We start from the raw sequence: 22,414 nt of genomic DNA on the forward strand, positions 1-22,414 counted from the left end.
AAAGATATTAAGACACCAGGATATCTACATTTTTGTCTTGCCTAATGCCATTATTTTATTTGTCCATTTGATTTTAATTTAGTGTCAACATCCTCAATTAGCACTTATTCCCATCTTTGCCGTTCTCAAATGATGGTACAAAAGCTAGAGTTATGAGAACGTAAGCAGTGAAGGTCGCACACAAAACATATCCATTTAGCTGTGATCCAACTGACACATGCTCCACTTCAATGGAACACAGAGGTGGCACCGTAAACATCACTCTGTTTTTGACGCATTTCCGGAGCTAATCTTTCTAACCCAACTGGGGTTTCTTTGTCTTTGCTAACCGCTGGAGTTATTTACACTGGAACAGCATTCTCCAGGCCAGCCATTATTAAGCAGGAATGATAAGAGATGTCCATGTGTTTCAGGATTAGGAGGGAAAACAGACATGTTATTAAAAGAGAGAAGAGAGCGACAGAAGCTAGACAAAAGACATTGTGAGAATGTAAGCAGTGAAGATAGCATGCAGAAGATATGCACTTAACTGTGGTCTATTTGACACATTTGGCACGTGCTCCACTTTAATGGAACAAGACACATGAATGACGATGCACTGAGTGCAAGGCTCACAAACACCTCCACACATACAAAAAAGGCAGGAAGTGCGTGTGATACTCAAGGGCAGTCTTCTGTTATTTCCAGCGAGGAAGGTGCATGAGGGTGAATGTATGAGCTTCCGCTGATGTGTGCACTTAGATGTGGCCCAAAGAACGATGATTCTGCACCTCATTGTATTTTCATTTGCTCCTACAGGCCATGCAAGTACCTTGCTTGACCTGTCAAGGTCTCAGTGTGGGCTGCAAGACAGCATTTGTATTCATAGGTTGATTTCACACCTCGCTGAACACACTACTTTGTGAAGTTTGCTTTACAGAAAACAAAAAAGTTCAGAGGTTTGCGGAACTACGAGCGCTTGCTTTTCCAATATCAAATAGTCAATCAAGAGAGAAGCGCCTCCCAAAGGTGAGCGGGGCATCCAAATAATATTTGGCTTCTTTCACACAACCCCCCCCCCCCCCCCCCCCCCCCCCCATCCTACTGGCCCATTAGCTCTCATGCTATCCCTAAATATTAGCTGAAGGATGAATCAGCTTAAATGAGCTTTGTGTGTGTGTGTGTGTGTGTGTCTGTGTGTGTCTGTGTCTGTGTTACAACGGAAACTCTGGTCTCACAACAACCTAGGGTCTATTAGTGTAAACTTCAGTAGGTGCAGTTATACTGGAATATGCATTAAAGTGTTACTCAGGAGTAAAAAAAACAACTCAGGTTTAGTCTTTTGATGTTTGTTTACAGAAAGGTTCTAACAAGATCTGTATCTGTAGGAAGAAAATTCCATGGGTTCCTGGTCCGTTGAAATACTGTATGCAGGGCTGTGCAGATCTTTCAATACAAACCTAACCCTATAACCTTAAAGGGGCTTTTAGTTAGATGTGCAGCGCTTATTCCATCAGATGCGTCTACTGATTTGACGATAGACGATGGACTTTTCTTCCTACAGATACAGGCCTTGCTATAAGCTCTCTGTACACTTTACAGACACAATACTTTGATTTGTCTGTAGAAGCCCTTCCCATACTACCACAGAAGTGTACATTTTGAACATATGATATGTATGCATATAGCGACGCTGCACAGCCTTTGGGGGCAACTTTGCTAAATCGAAATAAATTGCTTCTTTAAACCATATAGGCTAAAGAAAATCATGCTACCATGGAGAGGGTCTGCACATAAAATTGAGAACTTGTTTACCTTTGTAATGGTAAAAGACAAACTATACAAACTGTCTGTTTGTGTAGTCAGTGCATTGCTCTGCTCTTCTTCCAGTTATCAGCATCTTGTGTGGAGGTTATTACCACTCTGTCCTTCTAGTGCGGCCCCCACCACAGCTCCCTGTGAGGCATAGTGGCTCCTTAGCACCTCACCCAGTCAGGCTCCACCTGACCTGCATTTCAATCAGCAGTAAACAGCACTGTGTTTCCAGATGATTGAGGTTTCCATTATTGATGCCTTTGTCGTTGGAGCCAAAAGCACCCAGATGCGTGATGTTTATAATTGTGTATGTAGTGGCTATGGATGCCTTACGCCGCAGAGAGACCCCCCCGGTGACGATGCGGCATGTGTGCGAATGATTTAGTCTCCTTACATGGCAGATTGAGCAAACATTTACCCTTTTATCCCCAACCTCCCCAACATAGCATGCGATTTCATGTTTTCTAATGATCTTACCTTTTCGTTGAACTCTCACAGCAGCGGCAAGCAAGGGTTTCAGATAACATTGGCCCAGACCTTGAATAAACAGTGATCCAATGATAGACAGTCTGTTTCAATTGTGCTGCAATATGCCATGACCTCTGCTGCCACTAGTCACATGGTGACAAGAGAAATGGTACAACAGGCAAAATTCAATAAGTAGAAATTGCCCGCTACAGTAAATGATTGTTGAAATTGAATGTCTATTGATGGATATGGGGGGGAAATATTGATGTGATATTATGCCTGAAAGTAAATTGAATACCACATCATACAGAGAAAACAATCTAAAGGGTGTAAGCAATGCCAATTTTATTATGTTCAGTTTCCAGAGCAAAAGCAATTAATAAAAAACAGTGAACTAATTTTCCTCATCAACCTTTGGAACACTCCCAGAGCCTTCACCAGGCTGTGTGTGTATGTGTGTGTGTGTGTGTGTGTGGCAGGCTGTATCTGACAGTGAACAGATGCGCTGTCAACTACCCCTGGGTTAAATAAAGTTTCCAAAAAATGCAGAGAGATGCAGAAAAGTGGAAAAGTGCAAGTTTTCACAGAATGAAACTGAGTTGAAAATGTTATCCCTGACAAGTAGCAAATAGCTGGCTGGGTAGCGGTGATGTGCAAAGTCATCATTAGGCCATCAAGTGCTCTGCAGTGAAGGTGACTTCCAAAATAATGGAGCACTGGGAGCAGAATAGACACTGGGATTTTACAGTATACTGTATATATGGGCAGATGCGAATAAATGACCGATGGATAGCCTAGTGGAATGAAGTGTTTGGATATGATGAAGGTGTCGTTCAGTATACCAGGTCATGCGTGTAGCAGCTGCAGTTTTTCACAGATTCTTGAGACTGTGCTTCCTCCTCAGGACCCATGATGGGGAAGCCAGGGAGTAAGGTTTTACGAGACGCCTCTATGGACGGAGTACAGCCACAGCCTCAGGTAATACTGTGCTAAAATGTTCTATGTGTCTGTGTTTGTCTTGTGTGTGTGTGTGTGAGAGAGAGAGAGAGGTAAGTCAATTTATTTACATAGGACATTTTCTATTACAGTGGCCTAGTAACCCTCGTAGATGTGAACAAGTGTATGTAGTGTCTGTTGTGTACTTGCATGACATTCATTTGTTTGCCTGACACCTTTATCCAGAGATATGCCAATACATTTCCACTCCTATTAGACTGTCACATGGTCAAACTGTAGTTGGGAGCAGCAGGCAGTTCCTCCTGTTTGTGGTGAATAGAATAGAATAGAATATATACTTTTTTGATCCTGTGAGGGAAATTTCGTTTCTCTGCATTTAACCCAATTTAACCGAATTAGTGATCACACACAGCACACAGTGAACACACAGTGAGGTGAATCACACACTAACCCAGAGCAGTGAGCTGCCTGCCCAACCAGCGGCTCGGGGAGCAGTGAGGGGTTAGGTGCCTTGCTCAAAGGCACTTCAGCCGTGGACTGGTCGGGGATCGAACCGGCAACCCTCCGGTTACAAGCCCGAAGCCCTAACCAGTAGGCCACGCCTGCCCCATGCCCCACGGCTGCCCCACGGCTGCCCCACGGCTGCCCCACGGCTGCCCCACGGCTGCCCCACGGCTGCCCCACGGCTGCCCCACGGCTGCCCCACGGCTGCCCCACGGCTGCCCCACGGCTGCCCCACTGGTAGTGCTTGAGTGGAGAGATGAGTCCTCCTCGGCCACTGTGCTTCAGCAGTCTGTTTCGCTCCCGTGATTACACAACACGGATCAACTTCTGCTTAGTTTCACAGTTTAGCTCTTGGTCCTCTAGCATTGCTTTGATATACATCAACATGCATTATGGCCCGTGCTCCCTGCGGGTCAACCCCATCAAAATGTTATTGCGCTGGTCTAAATCTGCATTTTGGAAAAGTATGTTTCATAATCGCCGGGTTACATTAACCAAGGCAGGATTCTGTTTATCCCACCCAGCAATGTATCATGTCATTATGAATTTCTCCCGATAGATTATTTACCACAAAAGCAATAACGCAATACATTCATTTTTTTAATCTGGATATCCAAAGCGCTCGCACACAATCCTTTGGTTGTAGATTTGTCATTTATCTCCTTTTTTATTGTTTCATGAATATTTCATGTACACATCACCATGCGTGGAGAGTAATTGTTTGTTTTCGTTGTGGTGTGTGATGTCGTGGTGCAATGCATCATGGGTATGCCTTCAGTGTTAAACACAGCAAGGCCCCGCCGCCTTGACACACTGATTGTCTCACGTATGAGCATTACAGTACTGTTGTGGTGGCGCTGACATCCGCACTGTTGCCAGAGTTGACACTAATCCCTGTGTGCAACGCCCTGAGCACACACACACAAACACACACACACACACACACACACACACACACACACACACACACACACACACACACACACAGACACACACACATATCACATCAGTGGCCCAATTAGTGACCAGACGATATAAGCTCATACCTGGGCTGGGTGTTTTTTTTAACCGCTGATGAGAGCGTTGTCCGTGACTGACCAGTGATCTACAAGCTCACTGAGCAAGATTAACGCCGTGGTGACCTCTCTGTGTTCCAAAAATAGAGGTGGATGAGTGGCTCGGGGATAGACTAGGAAATGGCCAAGTCAGGTTCATTAGATACACTTGTGGCGTCCATAATATGGATTACCCATATATATTACATTATATAGTACACTAAAAAAGGGTTCTCGGGATGCTATGCAGGCTTTGAAGAACCCTTAGGGGTTTATTTGATGAACTCGTTAAAAATGTATCAAAGAACCATTTTTGGGTGCCATATATGAAACATGACATGCAATAGAGCCATTTTTCATATAGGACCTTTTTTAATAATAGTGTATTGTATAATGTTAAAGGCCTCTTTGTATTATGTGCTGTGCACTACTGTGCTGCGGAAGACGATATTTCTAAGTCTGAGAATCTGAACTGGTAGGTGATAGATGTGCAGGTTCTATCAGTCTTTGATCGTTTTGATGGGCACAGCTGATGGTGACTGAGTGCTTTATGTCATCTGCCTGTCCACAGTGGAGACAAACAATCCAACATCCAAACTGTCAACACGCCATGTCTCTTGCCGTCTTCTCCTCCTCCCCACACATTACAAGCAGAGCTGGGGGAATCTCTCGCTGTGTGTTTTTTGACTCTCCGGTTGTAATCCCTTCTCACCAAAACAGTGGCAGGGGGACTCCATGTTGTCATCCCCACAGCACACAGGAGCTGTAGCCGGCGCACCAAGCTACAGTTAGTAGGGGAACTGGAGTGAAGTGAATTGAATCGCCGGGGATGGATTAAGATTAAGACTCTGCGCTCTTTGATGGGTTTTAGCGGGGTAAATCTGGGGAGGGGGATTATGATGTCACCAGGTCCCTGCTGCCGTTGAGAGAGAGAGGGAGAGAGAGAGAGAGAGAGAGAGAGAGAGAGAGAGAGGGAGGGAGAGAGAGGAAATTGAATTGTCAGGGGAGAGCTGCTGCTGGCCCGGGATTACGGCACGGTCGGCGTGGAGATGGTGAAACTGGCCGCGGCTGATGCCACACCACTCTCACCGGCACGCCGAGGCCCGGCTGGCACCTGACGTGGAAACGAGCACTTAAGGAGAGCGGGAACAGGATTACCCGCAGCGAGGCCGTCTCCCCTGCACCGCTAATGGCGCCCGCACAGGAAATGACCAGGGCCACGGTGTTCCGATCGGCACATACATCTCGTCTCGCGCTGTAACTCCTCCTCACTGCACCGCTCATTAAGAGAGAGAGAGAGAGAGAGAGAGAGAGAGAGAGAGCAAGAGAGAGGGACAGAGAGAGAGGGAGAGAGAGAGAGAAACAAAAGTGGATGTGGTGAGTAGACTAAACTCTATATGTCATGGTTATTGAATGTCAGAGTTATCTGGGCGGGAAACGAATTTAGGGAAAAAAAATTCACTCTGGAGTGCTTTGATTAGATGAATTTGCCCTAGATGAGAGGTGTGTATGTGTCTGGCTTTGCTCTTGTCTTGAATAAGTGATGCTAAATGCAAGTTAAGTGCTGTGTGCAAATGTGCTATAAGTTATAGCTTCATAGAGTTACTTCAGGGAACATGGGGGATGATAAATTGTCAGTGTTGTCCCTACAAAAGTAAACATCACTCATCATGACATTAGAACAGCTGTGGCCTTCTGCTGGGGTCTGTCAAGGGACCGCTAGCTAAATTAGTACCCTTCAGCTTGTCACTTCTGACTCACCTAAACCCCACCTGTAGGGAATTACTCACACTTGCGACTGCCGCGATGCATCTGCTAGGGAAACTCCAAGCCTGCGAGACCCCGAATTATTGTTCAAATTCAGCCCAGGCATCTGCAACTATAGCTGGAACTCCACTGCAATTATTATTACTGTGCTCTACAGCATTACTCTACAGGGAGTACAATTGCCCGCTTTCCCCCATTTCCCTCCATGTCTCCTGGGGTTCACCTGTCACATCTGTTATGCTTCTCCTTGCAGCCCACGCCAGGGGTGGCCATTGATGGGCTCACCAAACCCAACAAGATGAAGGTGAAGTGGACCCAGCTGGGCCTGGTCTTCTTCCTGCTGCTGTCCGTGGTGATGACGGCCTGCTTCATCTGGCAATACCAGCTGCCCAAGATACTCGCTGGTATGTTTGTCATGAACAGTTCCGTTTGCCATCGGTGAATAACATGACATTGTTTACTTTGGGCTTGCTGATAAACATATTATTATAATATTAAGGATAACGGGGGGTGGTGGTGGTGGGGGGGGGTTGCTATTCAGTGCAATTTTCAGAAATATATTATAGCATCAATAGCGTCATAACAAGCTATCTCATGCTAAGTGCTTCAAATTGGCCTGTTGCCCTGAAATACATGGCGGAGAGCCTTACTCATCAATCCCATGAATTTTGGGTTGCTCTCAATGAACACGCAGTGCACATTCATTAAATGCAAATAGCAGCCTCATAAAGGCCCCTTGAGGTGAGCTTGCTGTTTCTGTGCAGGCTGAAGAGGAGAGGGAGTCGGAGTCCACAGGACGACCGGTACATCCTATTAAGTGCTCTCCTGTGGGCGGCGGAAAGAGATTAGGAAAACTAAACACAGACAGCTTGCATTTTCTGTTTTGTGAACCGGGCAACAGAAAAGAACGGAAACACTCATATATGCAGTGACGGGAAGTGACTACTTCTGCTGCTCTTAAGGAGCTTGGTTAGTTGACCTCAGCAGGCTTTCTATACATATCCTTTCAGCCCAACTGGTGGCTGTTTCAGAGAAATCAAGAATTGGCACCATTAGCGATGAAAGGATACCTGGAAGGCGGCAGAAATATACTTGCTCAGCTGGGTAGGAGGTTTGTTCCGAGTCAGAGGGCTGAGGTGAAGCAGCAGGCATAGCTGCTGTAATAACAAAAGTTTTTCTTTTTTCCCATTGACTTTCCAAGGAGCTGTGTATTTTTAGCAGCACATTGTGAAGTGAAAAAGGGAAAGGACGAGATTTGTGGTGTATCAGAGAGAGAAAGAGAGCAAGTGAGACAGAAAGACTGAGAAGAGATATGGAGTCCTCAGGAGAGGTCTTTTATTCAACCGCATGAATGTCAAGGATGAAGCTTGATAGTGAACCTGGATGCGTTTAGAATGGAGAACATTTTCACACTGTTGTAGTCCCATGGCCTCGTGCCTTTTCCCCTGGTCTTCTTCAGTTTCACTCTTATCTCATCCACTCACCTGGTTCTCGGTAACCTCCCTTTCCCCTATTGAAAATGTGTCAGCAGCACATCCATGTTTCCACATCAATGGGTCTCTCTCTCTCTCTCTCTCTCTCTCTCTCTATCACTCGTTCACCATCTCTCTCTCTCTCTCTCTTCCGCTCTGTTAGACGACGCTCTGGGAAAGAACGGCAACGGTGACAGGATGTGCCCACGCTTCCCCGAGCCCGCCCCGCTCGAACACCCCATCCCCATTTTGAAGGAGGCCCTGGAGAAGGTATGGGCTCATACGGAATACCTGACTGGTCTAGTTCTACCAGACTCATACGCTTTGTGAACCCAACCCTGGCATCGCCATGGGTGTAGACTTTTGTGTTAACTTTGAAATCATTGGTCCAGCCAAACCGAAGTTACTTCTTACCTTGACTAACCTTTATACACTGAAGGAAGAAAATTGCATGAGACGGTGGGAGAAAGACATAACACTGAAATAAATTTTGAGAAGTCACACTCAGATCATGACTTTTCGCGACACAGCCTTTATCAACCTTGGATATATATATATTTATATATTTTGATAAACCCCTTGGCTAGCACCTACACTTGGGTGTTCCCCCAAGCCTTTCACTGTAATAAATCTTGGCAATAAAGGATTTATTGCTTATTTCAACATCCTTATGGATTTGGCCAGGAGCCAAGCAGTGCTTAATTTGAGCCGGAACAAGCCGGAACAAGATCCGGAACCTCCGACGTTGGATCCGGCAGCTATTCGAGGCTTAATTTGAGATCCGGAACCTGGCCTTACTTTCCTTCTCAAACTATGTTGAAATCGCATCTTTCACAGCCCAATTTTAAATTTTTCCCGGGGGAAAAACCCCCGGACCCCCGGGAAATGGAAGGGTGAGCCGAGGTATAGCCCCTTATCTTTTGAACACCTATAGCGACGCGCCTGGTGCTGTCGCATTTGTATATTAGAATTTGTGGTTGCAAGCTATGAAACGTCTTGCCCCCAACCGTACACCGCGCTAATGACTTATTTAGCAGTCAAAGTCCAAAACATGTAGGCCTATAGCAGGGAGAAATCGTTGATCAGAAGTTACGTACGGGACAACAATATTTGTTTGACCTAGTTATATTGCGAGAAATTATGTGACATTTTCAGGATGACGAATACACTAGTATGTTGTCCGATATGCTTCATAAAAACGTGAGTAAGGTCAGTAGTTTCTGTTTAAAACATGCTGTATTAATTGCCCCTCCTATGTGTCTCAAACGACACGCATAGGTGGGGCATTTGAGACAAATGTCAACTCACGTTCAAAGTTTGAAAACAGCGCGATCATCCAACATATGTGTTAAATTACACTTGTAACTAAGACACAACACATATGAGTTGTTGATCACATGATACAAATGTTTGTGTACATAACGTAATCTTTGAAAAGATCGTTTAACTGAAAAGTGTCTCAATTGACCCTGCGCTCCCCCGCTTAGTGGATATTGTTACTTGCTGGATAAACAAATAGCATGTGTGTAACAGGGCAAAAATGCTTTAGTGTTGCTTTAATATTACTTCTACTTTGGCACTATCATAACTTTGACAATATCATAAGAAACCTAGACAGCATAAGGTTTTCCCAGTGACCAGAAAACAAAACTGCCACATATGTCATTGTGAACACATCTTTTGCCCTGACATAGTAATACTATAACATGATTTCAGTGTAATCATTGTGCCAAATTTGTTTTTTGCCAGTTGACAATGGTGACCAATACAGATATAGATTAGATTGTTATCTCCTCCCCTAGGTTGATGCCCTGCTGCGCCAAAGCATCAACCCCATTAGCCTGCCCGCAATGTCGGCCATTGTTATCTACAACGACACGGTACTGTGGACAGGAAATTTCGGCAAGAGGAATGGCAGTGACCCTCTCTCCACCCCACCAAATGAGTACACCATCTACCGGTATGTATTACTTATTTAACTGACATATAGCACTGGTCATTGCGTGAGACAGTATTATGACATTGCAATGTGGTTGACTTAGAGCAGCATTAAGTAAAACGTGTTATTTCCCCAATGGCATCAATGTTTTATATACTGGGTACAATAGGCTATAGTTTTGCAAGGCGTATATGCAGATTCAATCCAACCGCACTGTTGTGGGCAATCACATTTTAAAAGCCTATTCCAACGCACCTGTCCCCACAAAAGAGGTGTGCAAAAGCACTTTTCAACAAAATAAAATCACACAAAAGTGTTCTGGATTTGATGATTTGGCCACAGCCATAGTCACTTTTACCTGTTGTTAAGGAGAGCAAGCCTGAAACTTAAGGCACCCATCTGGCTTCTGGATGGTGATCCACTGGTGGCAGGCCTGCAGATTTAGTCTTGGCTGGCGAATTTGTTTGTTTGTTTATTCCACCAAGAGACTTTTGCTGATGCCACTGACGCACCCGTCAGTGTGTCTCTGTCACCGGCTCTCATGCCACACGTTATTTTTCTCCATTTCTATGGGTTTGAGGGACATTAATTGCCTGAAGGTAGACCTTGGCATCTCAAGCAAGCAATATGCTAAGCCAAAAAAAAAAAAAAAAACTGAGGCCTTGGCTGTAAAGAAAATGTTAGATGTCTGGCTGAGCTCAGCTAATATTGGCAGATTGTTGCCATTCCTCTTGGACAGGAATCTCTTTTGGGACTACTGGCTTTGAGTGATGGTTCAGTGAGAGTTCAGGTAGAGTATGATTATGTCTCCAGCCTCCTGTGATCGTTCAGTGGAGATTGATGACATTACTTGCTCACAGTTGGACATTTTGGCAGAGTAATGGGTGCCAACCACAGAACACGACACAGAAGGGCATTTTAGCACCCGCACCCCGTCGACTGCTTGAGAAGCCAGCCTGGTTTTAGAACAGCTGATTGCCAGCCTCTGGCATAGACTGGAATTCATGTATTTCCACCTCGAGGACAATTGAGTCTGTTGGAAAAAGCAAATAAACCTCAGTTGCAAAAGAAAACATGTACACAATCCAGCCCTTAACTGTGCCCTGTTATAGTAGATAAGCATATTTTAACATCATCATTTCCTAATGTTTGCGTTACTGAATTAGAGTAGGCAAACTACAGAAAGCCCTTAGTTATATTAGGGGGTGTGGGTCTGGACAACAGAACTTCGTACCCTGATGTTATACTGTATGTGTGTGCCTAGAACTTACGTCTAACCTTAGACAATAACCAGTTAACAATTCCATATTGCCTGTCTGATGAATGAAAGAAATCATATTCTGACATCAGTCAGAACTGAACTAAGTCAGAAATCTGAGGAGCATAGCCTGGGTGTTCCCATGCTGCCTTGCACACGATTTCATTCACGCTGCTAAGGCAGTCTGGAAACCACCCTAACTTTTGCCTGAGATAGGGGACCAATCACAGAACAGGGGGAAAAAGCAAGACGATGATGAGCTATGCACAGACGCATTTCATAGACATCCGTGGCGCCCAATGAACAGATCTGGGCATTGTTTTTCAAATACGAGAAAATGAACGTTTGGTTGCCAGACCCCGTCTCATTTGAGAAGTGGTAGGTAGGCGCTAGCCAGGCTATGAGGAGCATGCCCAGAGGAGGTTAGAGTGCAGACCAGTGTGTAAGGACCAGTGGGCCACGATCCCCATGCTGGTGGACAGTTAGCTAAAGGAAGCTTATAAAGTCCGTAGAATGTCTGTTGTGGTGGGGAGAGCCCACAGGAGCGATTAAGTCATGAGATACTGACAGTAGCTCTGTGTGCCTATGGCTGCGTCAAGCTGTAAAATCCAGAAAAATAGATGAGTCAGCCATAAACAGAAGCACCTGTATTCTCACAAAGGTGATGTGCTGGACTGATATGAGTTAATGAAGCATTATACAACAGACAAGTTCGGTTGAGCAATTTCATTAATTTTTGATGGACGAAAGGCATTCTATGAGTCATTACAAGTGGTGATATCCCATTACAATGCCACTCAAGACTTTTAACTTAAATCAACCATTCTGCGTTAATTTTGGCAGGCCGCGCAGTCATGCCCGCTGTCAGCTGTCAGTTTCTTATTGGCTGTGCCAAACCCAGCTCACATCAGCTGTTCCGCTCAGCTGATCGTTCCATTCGTAGTCTCTATCATACCGGCGTTTTATTTAAGCTGTGTCAGGCTGTTTACTATAATTGCTTTCTCTGCTCACTGCTTTGTAACCCACCTCCTCCCCAGCTCCCCCGCAAAGTAGTTTAACTTAAAATAATGACATACTGTTGTCATTGTTGCTTGCTCTGTTCAGGGGGGAATAGAGTTACTCTCCCAGTTTAAAATGGGAGGGTAGTCCCCTGAGGATGCTGCTGTTCCCTGTCTCGGCTTTTCCATGGAGCTCATGGAAAGACAGGGAACTTCCTCTGAATAGAGCCATTTCGCCAAATACAAAATATAATTGGTTTTGTTTTTATATTTCTCTCTTGTGTATCCTTGACTTAAAGGGATAGTTCGGATTTTAAGACACGAAGTTGTATGGGTTCCCTGTCAGCAACGTAGTGCATCAGCACTGACTTACCCCCGACAGCGTCCTGTGAGCCGAGATCCAGCCGGTTTTAGATCGTTTTTGATGCTGAAGAAAGTAGTCCGGCAAGTTTCTGGGGTCACGAAAGTAAAGTGTTTTTCTTCTCAAAACCATATGCGTTCAACAGAGTGATATATTTGCACCACAAAAACGTTGTCCAGGAAAAATTCAAACCTCGTTATCACTTACTTATTTTTCGCGATTCCTATCACTGCGCGCTACTGACAGCTGGACAACGTTTTTGTGGTGCAAATATATCACTCTGTTGAACGCATATGGTTTTGAGAAGAAAAACACTTTACTGTCGTGACCCCAGAAACTTGCTGAAGAAAATAGTCCGGCATCAAAAACGATCAAAAACCGGCTGGATCTCGGCTCACAGGACGCTGTCGGGGGTAAGTCAGTGCTGATGCACTACGTTGCTGACAGGGAACCCATACAACTTCGTGTCTTAAAATCCGAACTATCCCTTTAAGCTGTCCTGACAGAACTGCTAGTTATCAATTTAGTAAAACTTCACCAACATTCCATTCATTCATAAAAAGTGTCAGAAAGAGAAATGAACAAACTCACAAATTAAGCATTTTCAACATAACATTTGATTTGATTTATGAGTCCGATGATGAGGAAAGGGAGACAGAAGAGGTAGGAGAGTCCATCTAGGTGTATCTATTTCCAGGTGTATCTCTTTGTGCTGAAAACGGTCTCCACCCACCTAGAGTATATCACACTGGCTAAGTTGGAAAAAATTCTGAACTCTCCCTTTAAAGAGACCCTATGCAACTTTTTCATAGTCATAAAATCGCTCAGAAATCGTTGTTTTGCTTGACTGACCAGTTTCATCGAAAACAGTAACATTTCCTCCCGCCCCCAGTGTCCCTATCCGCTATTGCAACCTTGCAGTTTCTGCAGGAGACGATCGCTCCTTGTTTACATCTGGAAGTCTGAGACGCGTAAGGAACAAGAAGAACCACGCTTGCAATTTATATATTTATATATAGCCTATGTATAAATATACACGCTAAAGCTGTCCGGGGAGCTCTGCAGAGAAATATGCAAGCATAAAACGAGCGAAAACGAAAAACGAAACCGAAACCAGAGATGAAATTGCCAATCCTGCATAGTTCCTCTTTAAGACCTTGTGATGGTATTGTGTAATTGCCTCCGGCCTTGTACCTAAGGCCAATTTACAGCCAAGGCAATATCCTTTACCAACCCCACTCCCACTCATACTGCTTAAATATGGCTCAAATGAGATTGGGGTGCCTTGCTATTCTAGGCTGAGCCGTAGGGAGATCCTTTACCAAACTAGTGATCACAATTGCATATTGCTTTCATTGTTCCAACTAATTTGAAGATTTCATTTGTGTTATCAATCTTATTTCTTCATTCTCTGTACCACAAAAATGGCTTCAATATGTGCTTAGGAAATCCGTCAGGGAGCACATCAGTGGAGCTTCCATCCAGCATTTCATTTCAACAAGCTTCCTTGCTTGACATCATGACACCATCCTAGATACCCAAACACATAGAAACGACACATTTCATTGATTCTTTTCATGATACATATGACATCATATCCCTTGCATAATTATGCTCCGTTATTAACTCTATTCAGCTTTGATATCAATATGATGTCATACATGAATCTATATTAAATTAAAATTAAATTCAACTGTATGATATTACTGCAAGAAGACAGGGGAATCACAGATATCTTGGAGCAATCATTTTGACCAAACCCTTGACTGAAAGTGCTGTTAATAAAACGGCACTGAGTGTGTTGGCTCTATGTAATCTTTGAAAGGCAGACAGGAATTCTTTCCAAGTGAGAGAACTTGGCGACCGTTTGGTATTTACTGTGTGCCTGACTCCAGGTGTCAAGGGTGGTGATTGATGTTTTCTCACTTGAATACAGATGGCCCCCTTGTTTTGTCATTGGTCAGCTCCTGTTCTTGCTCCCGCTCGCGCTCCTGCCCCTCGTTACGCACACGCTGTGATCTAATCCTCGATGAGCTCTGGCATATGCTAATGTGGGTTTCCGTTCGTGTCAGGCGATCTCTTGAAAAGAGCCCGCAACATCGCGCAGTTCAGAAGTCACTGGGACACAGACTAACACCATCCCACTTTCTCTCTGTGTCTCTCTCTGTCTCACACACACACACACAGTATGCACACATCTAAATACAGAGACATCTCCCGTCCACACACACACAAACACACACACACACACACACACACACACACACACACACACACACACACACACACACACACACACACACACACACACACACATTTATCTTATCAAAAGAGAAAAGGCCGCACTATGCAGACAAAACATGTCGATGATATTGCACAATAACAAGGTTTGTCTGCACAGTGCACCCTTTTTTCCTCCTTGATATCACTTTTAAAGTTGGCCTAGCACTATAAGAAAGAACAAGAAATTGTGTGAAGCCTGCCCCTACCACACAAACTCATCTCTCAGATGTGCTCACGTAGCATCTGAAGCCTTTAGCGGCAAACAATCAGTCTCAGCCCTTTTAGAGACATGCTCAGCTCCCAGACATGGTGTTCTATTTCATCTCTGTCAATTCGCTCTCAGATGCATTCATTGTGTGTCATTATATTCAGGGCTTACTGATCCCAATCATGAAATTGCTTCGTTTCACCGACCACACTGGCTCGCTTCAGAGTTTGTCCTTTTGTTGCCCCCTTTGTAGCGTTTTCTTTTGCGCTGCGCAACCAGACTGCTTAAATCCCTCTCTCCAAGACGTCGCTGACCTAACTGCGCTGGTCTATTGTGGTTCGGCGGGGTTTGTTGTTGGGTTGCGTGAGTCCCTCATAACGGTAAGCGGTGGCCCAGGGGTGGCTGTTATGTTCCGATCTCATCTCGGAACTTTTCCGCTCCATTTCCCTCTCATTGGCCAGGGCAGGCCGCTGTCAGCGGAGTCGTTGTCGTCACGGGCAACAAACTGTTGATCACAAAACCGAGCCTAGTACTGTTTGAGATTACGCAGCAATTGTGGAAGAAATATATCTGGCCCATCTGATGAGATCTGAGAGAAGGTCTGCCTTCAGCCTCCTTCCTCTCCCTCTCTCCTTCTCTTTCTTTTTCCCTCCATGTCTTTTATTTTGCCTCACCTTGTCACCTTTGTTTGTATCTGCTTCTCTTCCTCAATTGTCGCCTTCTATCTCTCCTCGTCCTCTCCCTTCTCCCCCTTAGCCCTGTACATATGTCACCCTAATATGGCCCTCTCCCCTGCTCACTCTCTTCCTGTGGATGCACAGCACACACACCGACATCAGGGCCCGGCCCTTTTTTGCATATGAATAGGCATAATAATATACCTGTTTGAACACAACTTTCCTGCCAAAAAAAGATGGATTGAATAAAAAAACAATATGAGGTCTGGAGACTAGACTTGGAGCAGTTGTTTAGTAGTTGAGTAGTAGGAGTTGTTGAGTCCATCCTTTCCTCCTGCACAACAGTGTGCCCAGTCAAAGCCAGGCAGTCACGTCAGATGGCCAAAAATGTCTGTGCACATCTCTCTCACTCTCTCTCTCTCTCTCTCTCTCTCTCATGTTTAGTATGTCAGAGCATGGCTTGAGCTTGTTGGCGAAGGTGGTGATTACATTTGATGCCGGATGTTTGTGTTCCATCTGTGCTACTTGGAGCAAGAGTAAATTGGACACAAAGGGAGACCATTAGATGTTATGGACGGGAAGACATAATCAAGGGCGCATACTAAAAATGAGAGGATAGCAGACTGGAGGGTGGCGTTGTCATGGTGTCAGAATCATGACCAATGACGCGCGTCTGAAAAGGTATTCTGGTCATTCTTTGAGACGGGTGCCTTTTCCACTATAAAACTGTCGAAATTGTCATCAAAAGTTACTGTAACTTCTTTTCAATTCATCCACAGCATTACAGACATGTAACCTCCAAAATATCATATTTGTCCACCTCATGCATATGGAGGCATTATCTTGCACAACGCAACACAAACACAACTTGAGACAACACACACTCCATAGAAAAATGTTTAACCTTCCATGGAACTGTGAAATACACACACACACATATTCATTCATCATGTGGCAGTGTCACTCTCTATTTTTTTATCGGCTGGTGGCTTTTAAATAATAGTTAGATAGCTATGCAAATATTTGGATACATTGTGATGAGAAGAGAAGAGATATAAAGATGCCAGAAACGGGAAAACGACATATGGGGTCTAACAACAGCCTGGGGTCCATTTTTGAATGTTGACAGATTTGATTCAGATTTGTTTTCATCCCAAACTAGACCCTACATGGTTGTTAGATGACGTTTTTCTGCTGTTCTGTTTCTAAACTCACTTTACAGTAAAGGTGCTCTCTAAGCGATGCTGGGTAACATCACTTCTGTTGACATTCAAACTAAACAGAGCCAGCTCCCTCCCCCTCTTCCTCCGGTGCAAAACACACATCTCATCAGTGATTTGTGATTACCCAGAACAGTTTGTTATGATTTACGCGGCTGGTGAGTTGATGTATGCTGTAAGTGACAAAAACGTGTGACATCATTTAGAGCGCCCGTTAATCACACTACACATTCTATCAGGATTGCCAGCCTGTCCAAGATCTTCCCTACTCTGATGCTCTATAAACTGTGGGAGGACGGCAAGGTGGGTTCCCTGGACGACCCCCTGGAGAAATATGTGGAGAACTTCACCATCAAAAACCCCTTGGGCAAAGCACCTAACTCCGAGCTCAAGTACGTGACAGACGGCCTGATCTTCCTTGACAGCGGAGAGGTTCAGATTCGGTCCTCCTCTGTCACACTCCGCAGAATGGCCAGCCAGCTCTCCGGTGAGAAGTGTGTGTGTGTGTGTGTGTGTGTGTGTGTGTGTGTGTGTGTGTGTGTGTGTGTGTGTGTGTGTGTGTGTGTGTGTGTGTGTGTGTGTGTGTGTGTGTGTGTGTGTGTGTGTGTGTGTGTGTTTGTGTGTTTGTGTGTTTGTTTGTATGCGTGTGTGTGTGAAAATATATTCATTGACTTAAACATTTTAACAAGGAACATTTGAACGAGCTGAGAATTCCACAACGGTGCGCACGTATTCCCCCAACTGCTTACCCATGAGAGCCATTGCAATTATATTGTGCAAATGCGGTTGTCGCTTTCCACACTCAGCAGATGGACACCATAATAACATTGTGATAATTAGAACAGTAAAACAACTCAACGCCCTGCACCATGGCCAAACTGCAGAAAGGCCTGCTTCAATCACTAGAATAGTTCAACAGAGTCAACTGATGATGACATTAAAAGGAATCAAAAGTGTAGCGTTAATGAGATAACACAACACATGACACACTTACAAGAGGATGTCAACAAGCAGAGAGACAATGCAAAGCCGTTTCTTCACTTATCAAATACTCAAACTACTTGGCTTTAAAATAGCTAAATCTAGCAGGTAGGAACGTTTAAGTCAAGTCAAGTCAAGTCAAGTTTATTTATATAGCGCATTTCATACACAGAGGTCATTCAATGTGCTTTACAAAAAACAAACAGTAATAGCAGATAAAAGCATAGATGAGCAAAGAGTAATAGTAATAATAATAGTAATAATAATAAAATAAAAAATAAAAAGAAAGCAATAAAGAATAATGAACATAAAAAACTTAAGGTGGAATAACTAGAAGACAGGTCTGTTTTTGACAGATAGACTTTGCCAGAGTCTAATTTAGCAGACCAGTGATAGTGATCCTTCTCAGTTCTCAAACACCCAGAGCTGTTGCCACTCTTTGGAGATTCGTTGACGTAGGCCCATCTGTGTGCGCACACAATATTTCCTTTCTTACTGGGGAGACCTTAATGTCCAGGGCCGATAGCTCAGCCGTCCCTGACGCTGACTACCACCCAACAAAAACTATCCCCAAACAGGGGCCCTACTCACCTGAATCTCCCTTTGCCCAACCAAGGGCAGAACGTAGTACTTAAAAGGAACAAACCAGTACTACTCACCATGAGTGCAATTCTCCGGCATGTTGAGGGATCACACACATCAGGTTTCAATTTCCAAAACAAAATCAAACTTATAAGGAAAGCATAACATCATTTAAAAATAAAGATTTATACAGAAAGCATAAAAGACTCTAGGTGGAATAATTAAAAGACATTTAGCAGAAAGCATCTGAGAACAATTTTGTCTTAAGTCTAGATTTAAAACTGGCTGCAGTTGGGGCCTTTTTAATGTCATCCGGAAGTTGGTTCCAAAGCTGAGCTGCTTCACCATGTTTAGTTCTAACAGCGGGTTTTACTAACAGGTTTTTTTCCTGAGACCTGAGAGGACGAGAAGGTGTGTACTGCTGAAACATGTCTGATAGGTATTTAGGTCCTGCTCCATTTACTGATTTATAAACAAGCAGTAGTGCTTTAAAGTCAATTCTGTGACTTACTGGAGGTCAGTGCAGAGATTTAAGAATTGGAGTAATGTGCTCAGTTCCCTAGCTGCTGCATTTTGAAGCTGAAGCTGTTTGATAGTCTTTTTAGGAAGGCCTGTGAACAGTCCATTGCAGTAATCAACCCTGCTAGAGATAAATGCATGAATGAGTTTTGTGGATGATGTGAAATTAAAAGATAGAAATTAGAGATGATTAGGGGAAAATGGCATGCTTGAAATGGTATGGGCAAGTCAGATACACATACAATACCACTGATTGCTAGAAGTGCGTAAAAATTAACAAAGCTTAAGATTGAAATTCCAAGAATACTGTACGTAGAGCTTTTGATAATGAGAGCCCATTACCTCTCTCTCTCTCTCTCTCTCTCTCTCTCTCTTTCTCACTTGCTTCCTCCCATCTTTTATCTTTGTCTCTCTCACTGGCTTCCCACTCCATTTCTCTCTCTCTCTCTCTCTCTCTCTCTCTCCGTTTATCACATATTATGTGCAGGTCTTCCCCGGCGGCTCAGGGCCACAAACCTGCTGTGGAAGGGGAAAACTCAATCGGCCATTAACTTATTGCAAGATGATGTCCTTGTGGCAGACCCTGGCACCAAGTGAGTTGCTCCTTAAGGTTTGGATTAATATCATTCCGTTCAGGGCCAATGCACTTCATATCTGATACAGAGTGAGTTATGAGAAAAATCATTATCCTCAAAGGTGGGTCAAACGAATCACATTTCTGAATCGCTCTTCCACACCCTCCATCAGTCATGATTTCATTGGACCATGAGGCGATTTTCTGAACCTACAAAGATACAAGGATGCAAGGATGTTTATTTGTCACATGCATATGATTACTGATGTAAAGGATGCAGTGAAATTGTCAGTTCCTTCTCCTATTGTGCATTTTGCAAAGAACATTGCATGGGTGGGGGGAGTAAGAGCTGCAGGGGTGAAGGATGTATGTATTGTGTGTATTGTGTGTATCGTGTGTGTGTGTGGGTGGATGGGGGGAGGGGGGAGTTGGGGGGGGGGGGGGGGTTGATTGTTGATTGGTGATTGTTGGGGAGCACCAAGGGACACTTAGGAGCAACAGGGGCAAGGAACACTCCCTCGTCCAGGACGAAACCTTGGGAAGATCCACGGCAGATTGGCAATCCAACTGCCTGGGGTCGTGCTAGTAGAGGGAGCCTGTAAGTGTGTGTGTGTGTGTGTGTGTGTGTGTGTGTGTGCGTGTGTTTGAGAGGGGCAGGGGAATCCTAAGGGCAGGCATGTGTGATGTCTTTGGTGGAGTGGTGGTGGGACAGTTAATAACGTCTTCCATATCTTCCAAACCTTCCATTTCATGGTCTTTTCCTCAGGTGTCATTACAGCAACCTGGCCTTCTCCCTACTGGCTCACGTCATGGCAGAGCGGGTGGTTGGCCTGGACTACCAGCGGTGGATCAACGACAACATCCTGGACCGGCTGGGCATGGAGGACACGGGCTTCGACATCACGCCGGCCATCCAGACCCAGATGGCGGTGGGCGTGTACAGCAACGGGCAGGCGGCGCCCCTCTACGACCTGGGCTGGTACCGGCCGTCGGGCCAGATGTTCTCCACGGCGGCGGACCTGGCCAAGCTGGCCATGATGCTGCTGGGCGCCTACCACCGCAAGCTGCTGGAGCCCGACACGCTGAAGATCATGCTGACGCCGCTGTTCCGCTGCGACAAGGACTACTTCGCCAACCGCACCGGCACGCCCTGGGAGGTCAACGAGGTGCTGGGCTACGAGATGGTGCGCAAGGACGGCGACCTGGACGGCTACTCGGCCACCTTCTCGCTGGTGCCGCGCCTCAAGCTGGGCCTGGTGGTGCTGATGGCCGGCACGCGGCCGCAGAACCTGGACGTGGTGGCCAAGGCCTACGGCCACATCATCCCGGCCATGGAGCGGGCGTTCCGCGAGGCCAAGCGGGCGCTGGTTCCGCCGCCCGACCCCGTGCCCTACGTGGGCTTCTACACCTACGGGAACATCACCTACTACGAGATCAAAGCCGGCCCGGACGGCGTTCTGATCATGCAGCAGTTCGGGCCCCAGATCGCGGAGCTCATCCCGGAGCGGTACCGGACGATCAAGCTGAACTACCTGGTGGACCGCGTGTTCCGGGTGGTCTTCGAGAAGGAGTACCCCTGCGTCCTGCGCGTCAGCACCGCCTCTGTGTCTCTGGAGGCGCAGGACGGACAGCTCTTTAACTTCTACGTCTTTGACAAGCGCGGGCTGTCCCCGGGGTTCGATGCCCCCGGCCTCAACACGTATAACGTGGTCCGAATAGCCCGCCGACCGACTTTCAACACCTGAGCTTCAACAGACGGCAAAGCCCTTAGGGGCTGGGGGGCATATTGGACCCATCGTGTTTTTAAATTAGCTTTCAAAAGCTTGCCAAATGGGTTAACGTCTGTGGGTGGCAAGCAAAATGACCCTGACTGATTCCTTCAAAGAAAACTGTGTACATGTCAATCTGTACATAATAAGCAGTGCAATCGATGCGATAGGAGATAGAGTGACACTTTTGAACTGTTTTTTTTCTCTCTCTTTCAAACTTTCCTTCATTCTCTCATCATTTCTCTTTCACTTTTGGTTTATTTATTTAATTTAAAACTTTGCTGAGCTGTATTTGATATCCTTTTTATACACTTGGCTGACCAAACCTTGAGCCTGTTTTGCATGTATATGTTCATGTCGTTCCTGTGTCAACCCGTCTGGATATGTTTTTTTCTCTTAGTGTCTTACAGCGTCATGCACTACCAGACCAGAACATTAAAAAAGTCCCTCACCTATATCATATCATGACAGATTCTCTCTGTTATTCATGACAAACACTGCCATGTTTCATCTGTGTCCTTGAGGTATAATTATGGTAAAAGGTGCTGCTGGGAAACACATAAAACTCCCATCACCCAAACACCCATCACGAGAACATGGGATTTAAGGGGCAAGTGGAACATTTAAAAAACAATCAATACAACTCTCCTTGCTATTCATTGATTTCTGTTGATGTTTTTGTTGTTGCTGTGGTTTTTATGTCTGTCATAAAACAAAAGAACCATTCATTATTTTTTTTTTCAGATTGATAATGCGTTATTTATTTGTTTATTTGTTTGTTTTATTTAGTTCTAAACACTGTGGATGAATCATGTACATTTAATGCCCCGTATCTACACTGGAAAATGCCTCCTTTGGTCCCTTGATCTCACTCCTTTGTAGCGCTTTGATAAGGGCCAGTTGAATCAGTGCATTGAATTGATGCCTGTGGTACCGTCTGCAGGACCATTTTGGCACAGAGCCTTGTGTGTTGTCCGATTCCTGTGTAGAGCTGACTGATGTCCTCCTGAATCTTCCTGATTCAGGAG

The 22,414-nt window shown here is 45.1% G+C and overlaps 1 protein-coding gene across 1 annotated transcript; it reads left to right on the top strand.

The window, feature by feature from the left end:
• The first annotated feature begins 3,828 nt into the window (after positions 1–3,828).
• Positions 3,829–21,362, top strand: lactbl1b (lactamase, beta-like 1b). Its single transcript, XM_062544973.1, has 7 exons — positions 3,829–3,960; positions 6,799–6,949; positions 8,181–8,287; positions 9,820–9,977; positions 17,201–17,448; positions 19,531–19,636; positions 20,384–21,362. The coding sequence occupies exons 1-7, from the start codon at positions 3,829–3,831 to the stop codon at positions 21,360–21,362; spliced, it is 1,881 nt and encodes a 626-aa protein (XP_062400957.1).
• The last annotated feature ends 1,052 nt before the right edge of the window (positions 21,363–22,414 follow it).

The sequence above is a fragment of the Sardina pilchardus genome, chromosome 9 (assembly GCF_963854185.1).
Source record: "Sardina pilchardus chromosome 9, fSarPil1.1, whole genome shotgun sequence".
Lineage (NCBI taxonomy): Eukaryota > Metazoa > Chordata > Actinopteri > Clupeiformes > Clupeidae > Sardina > Sardina pilchardus.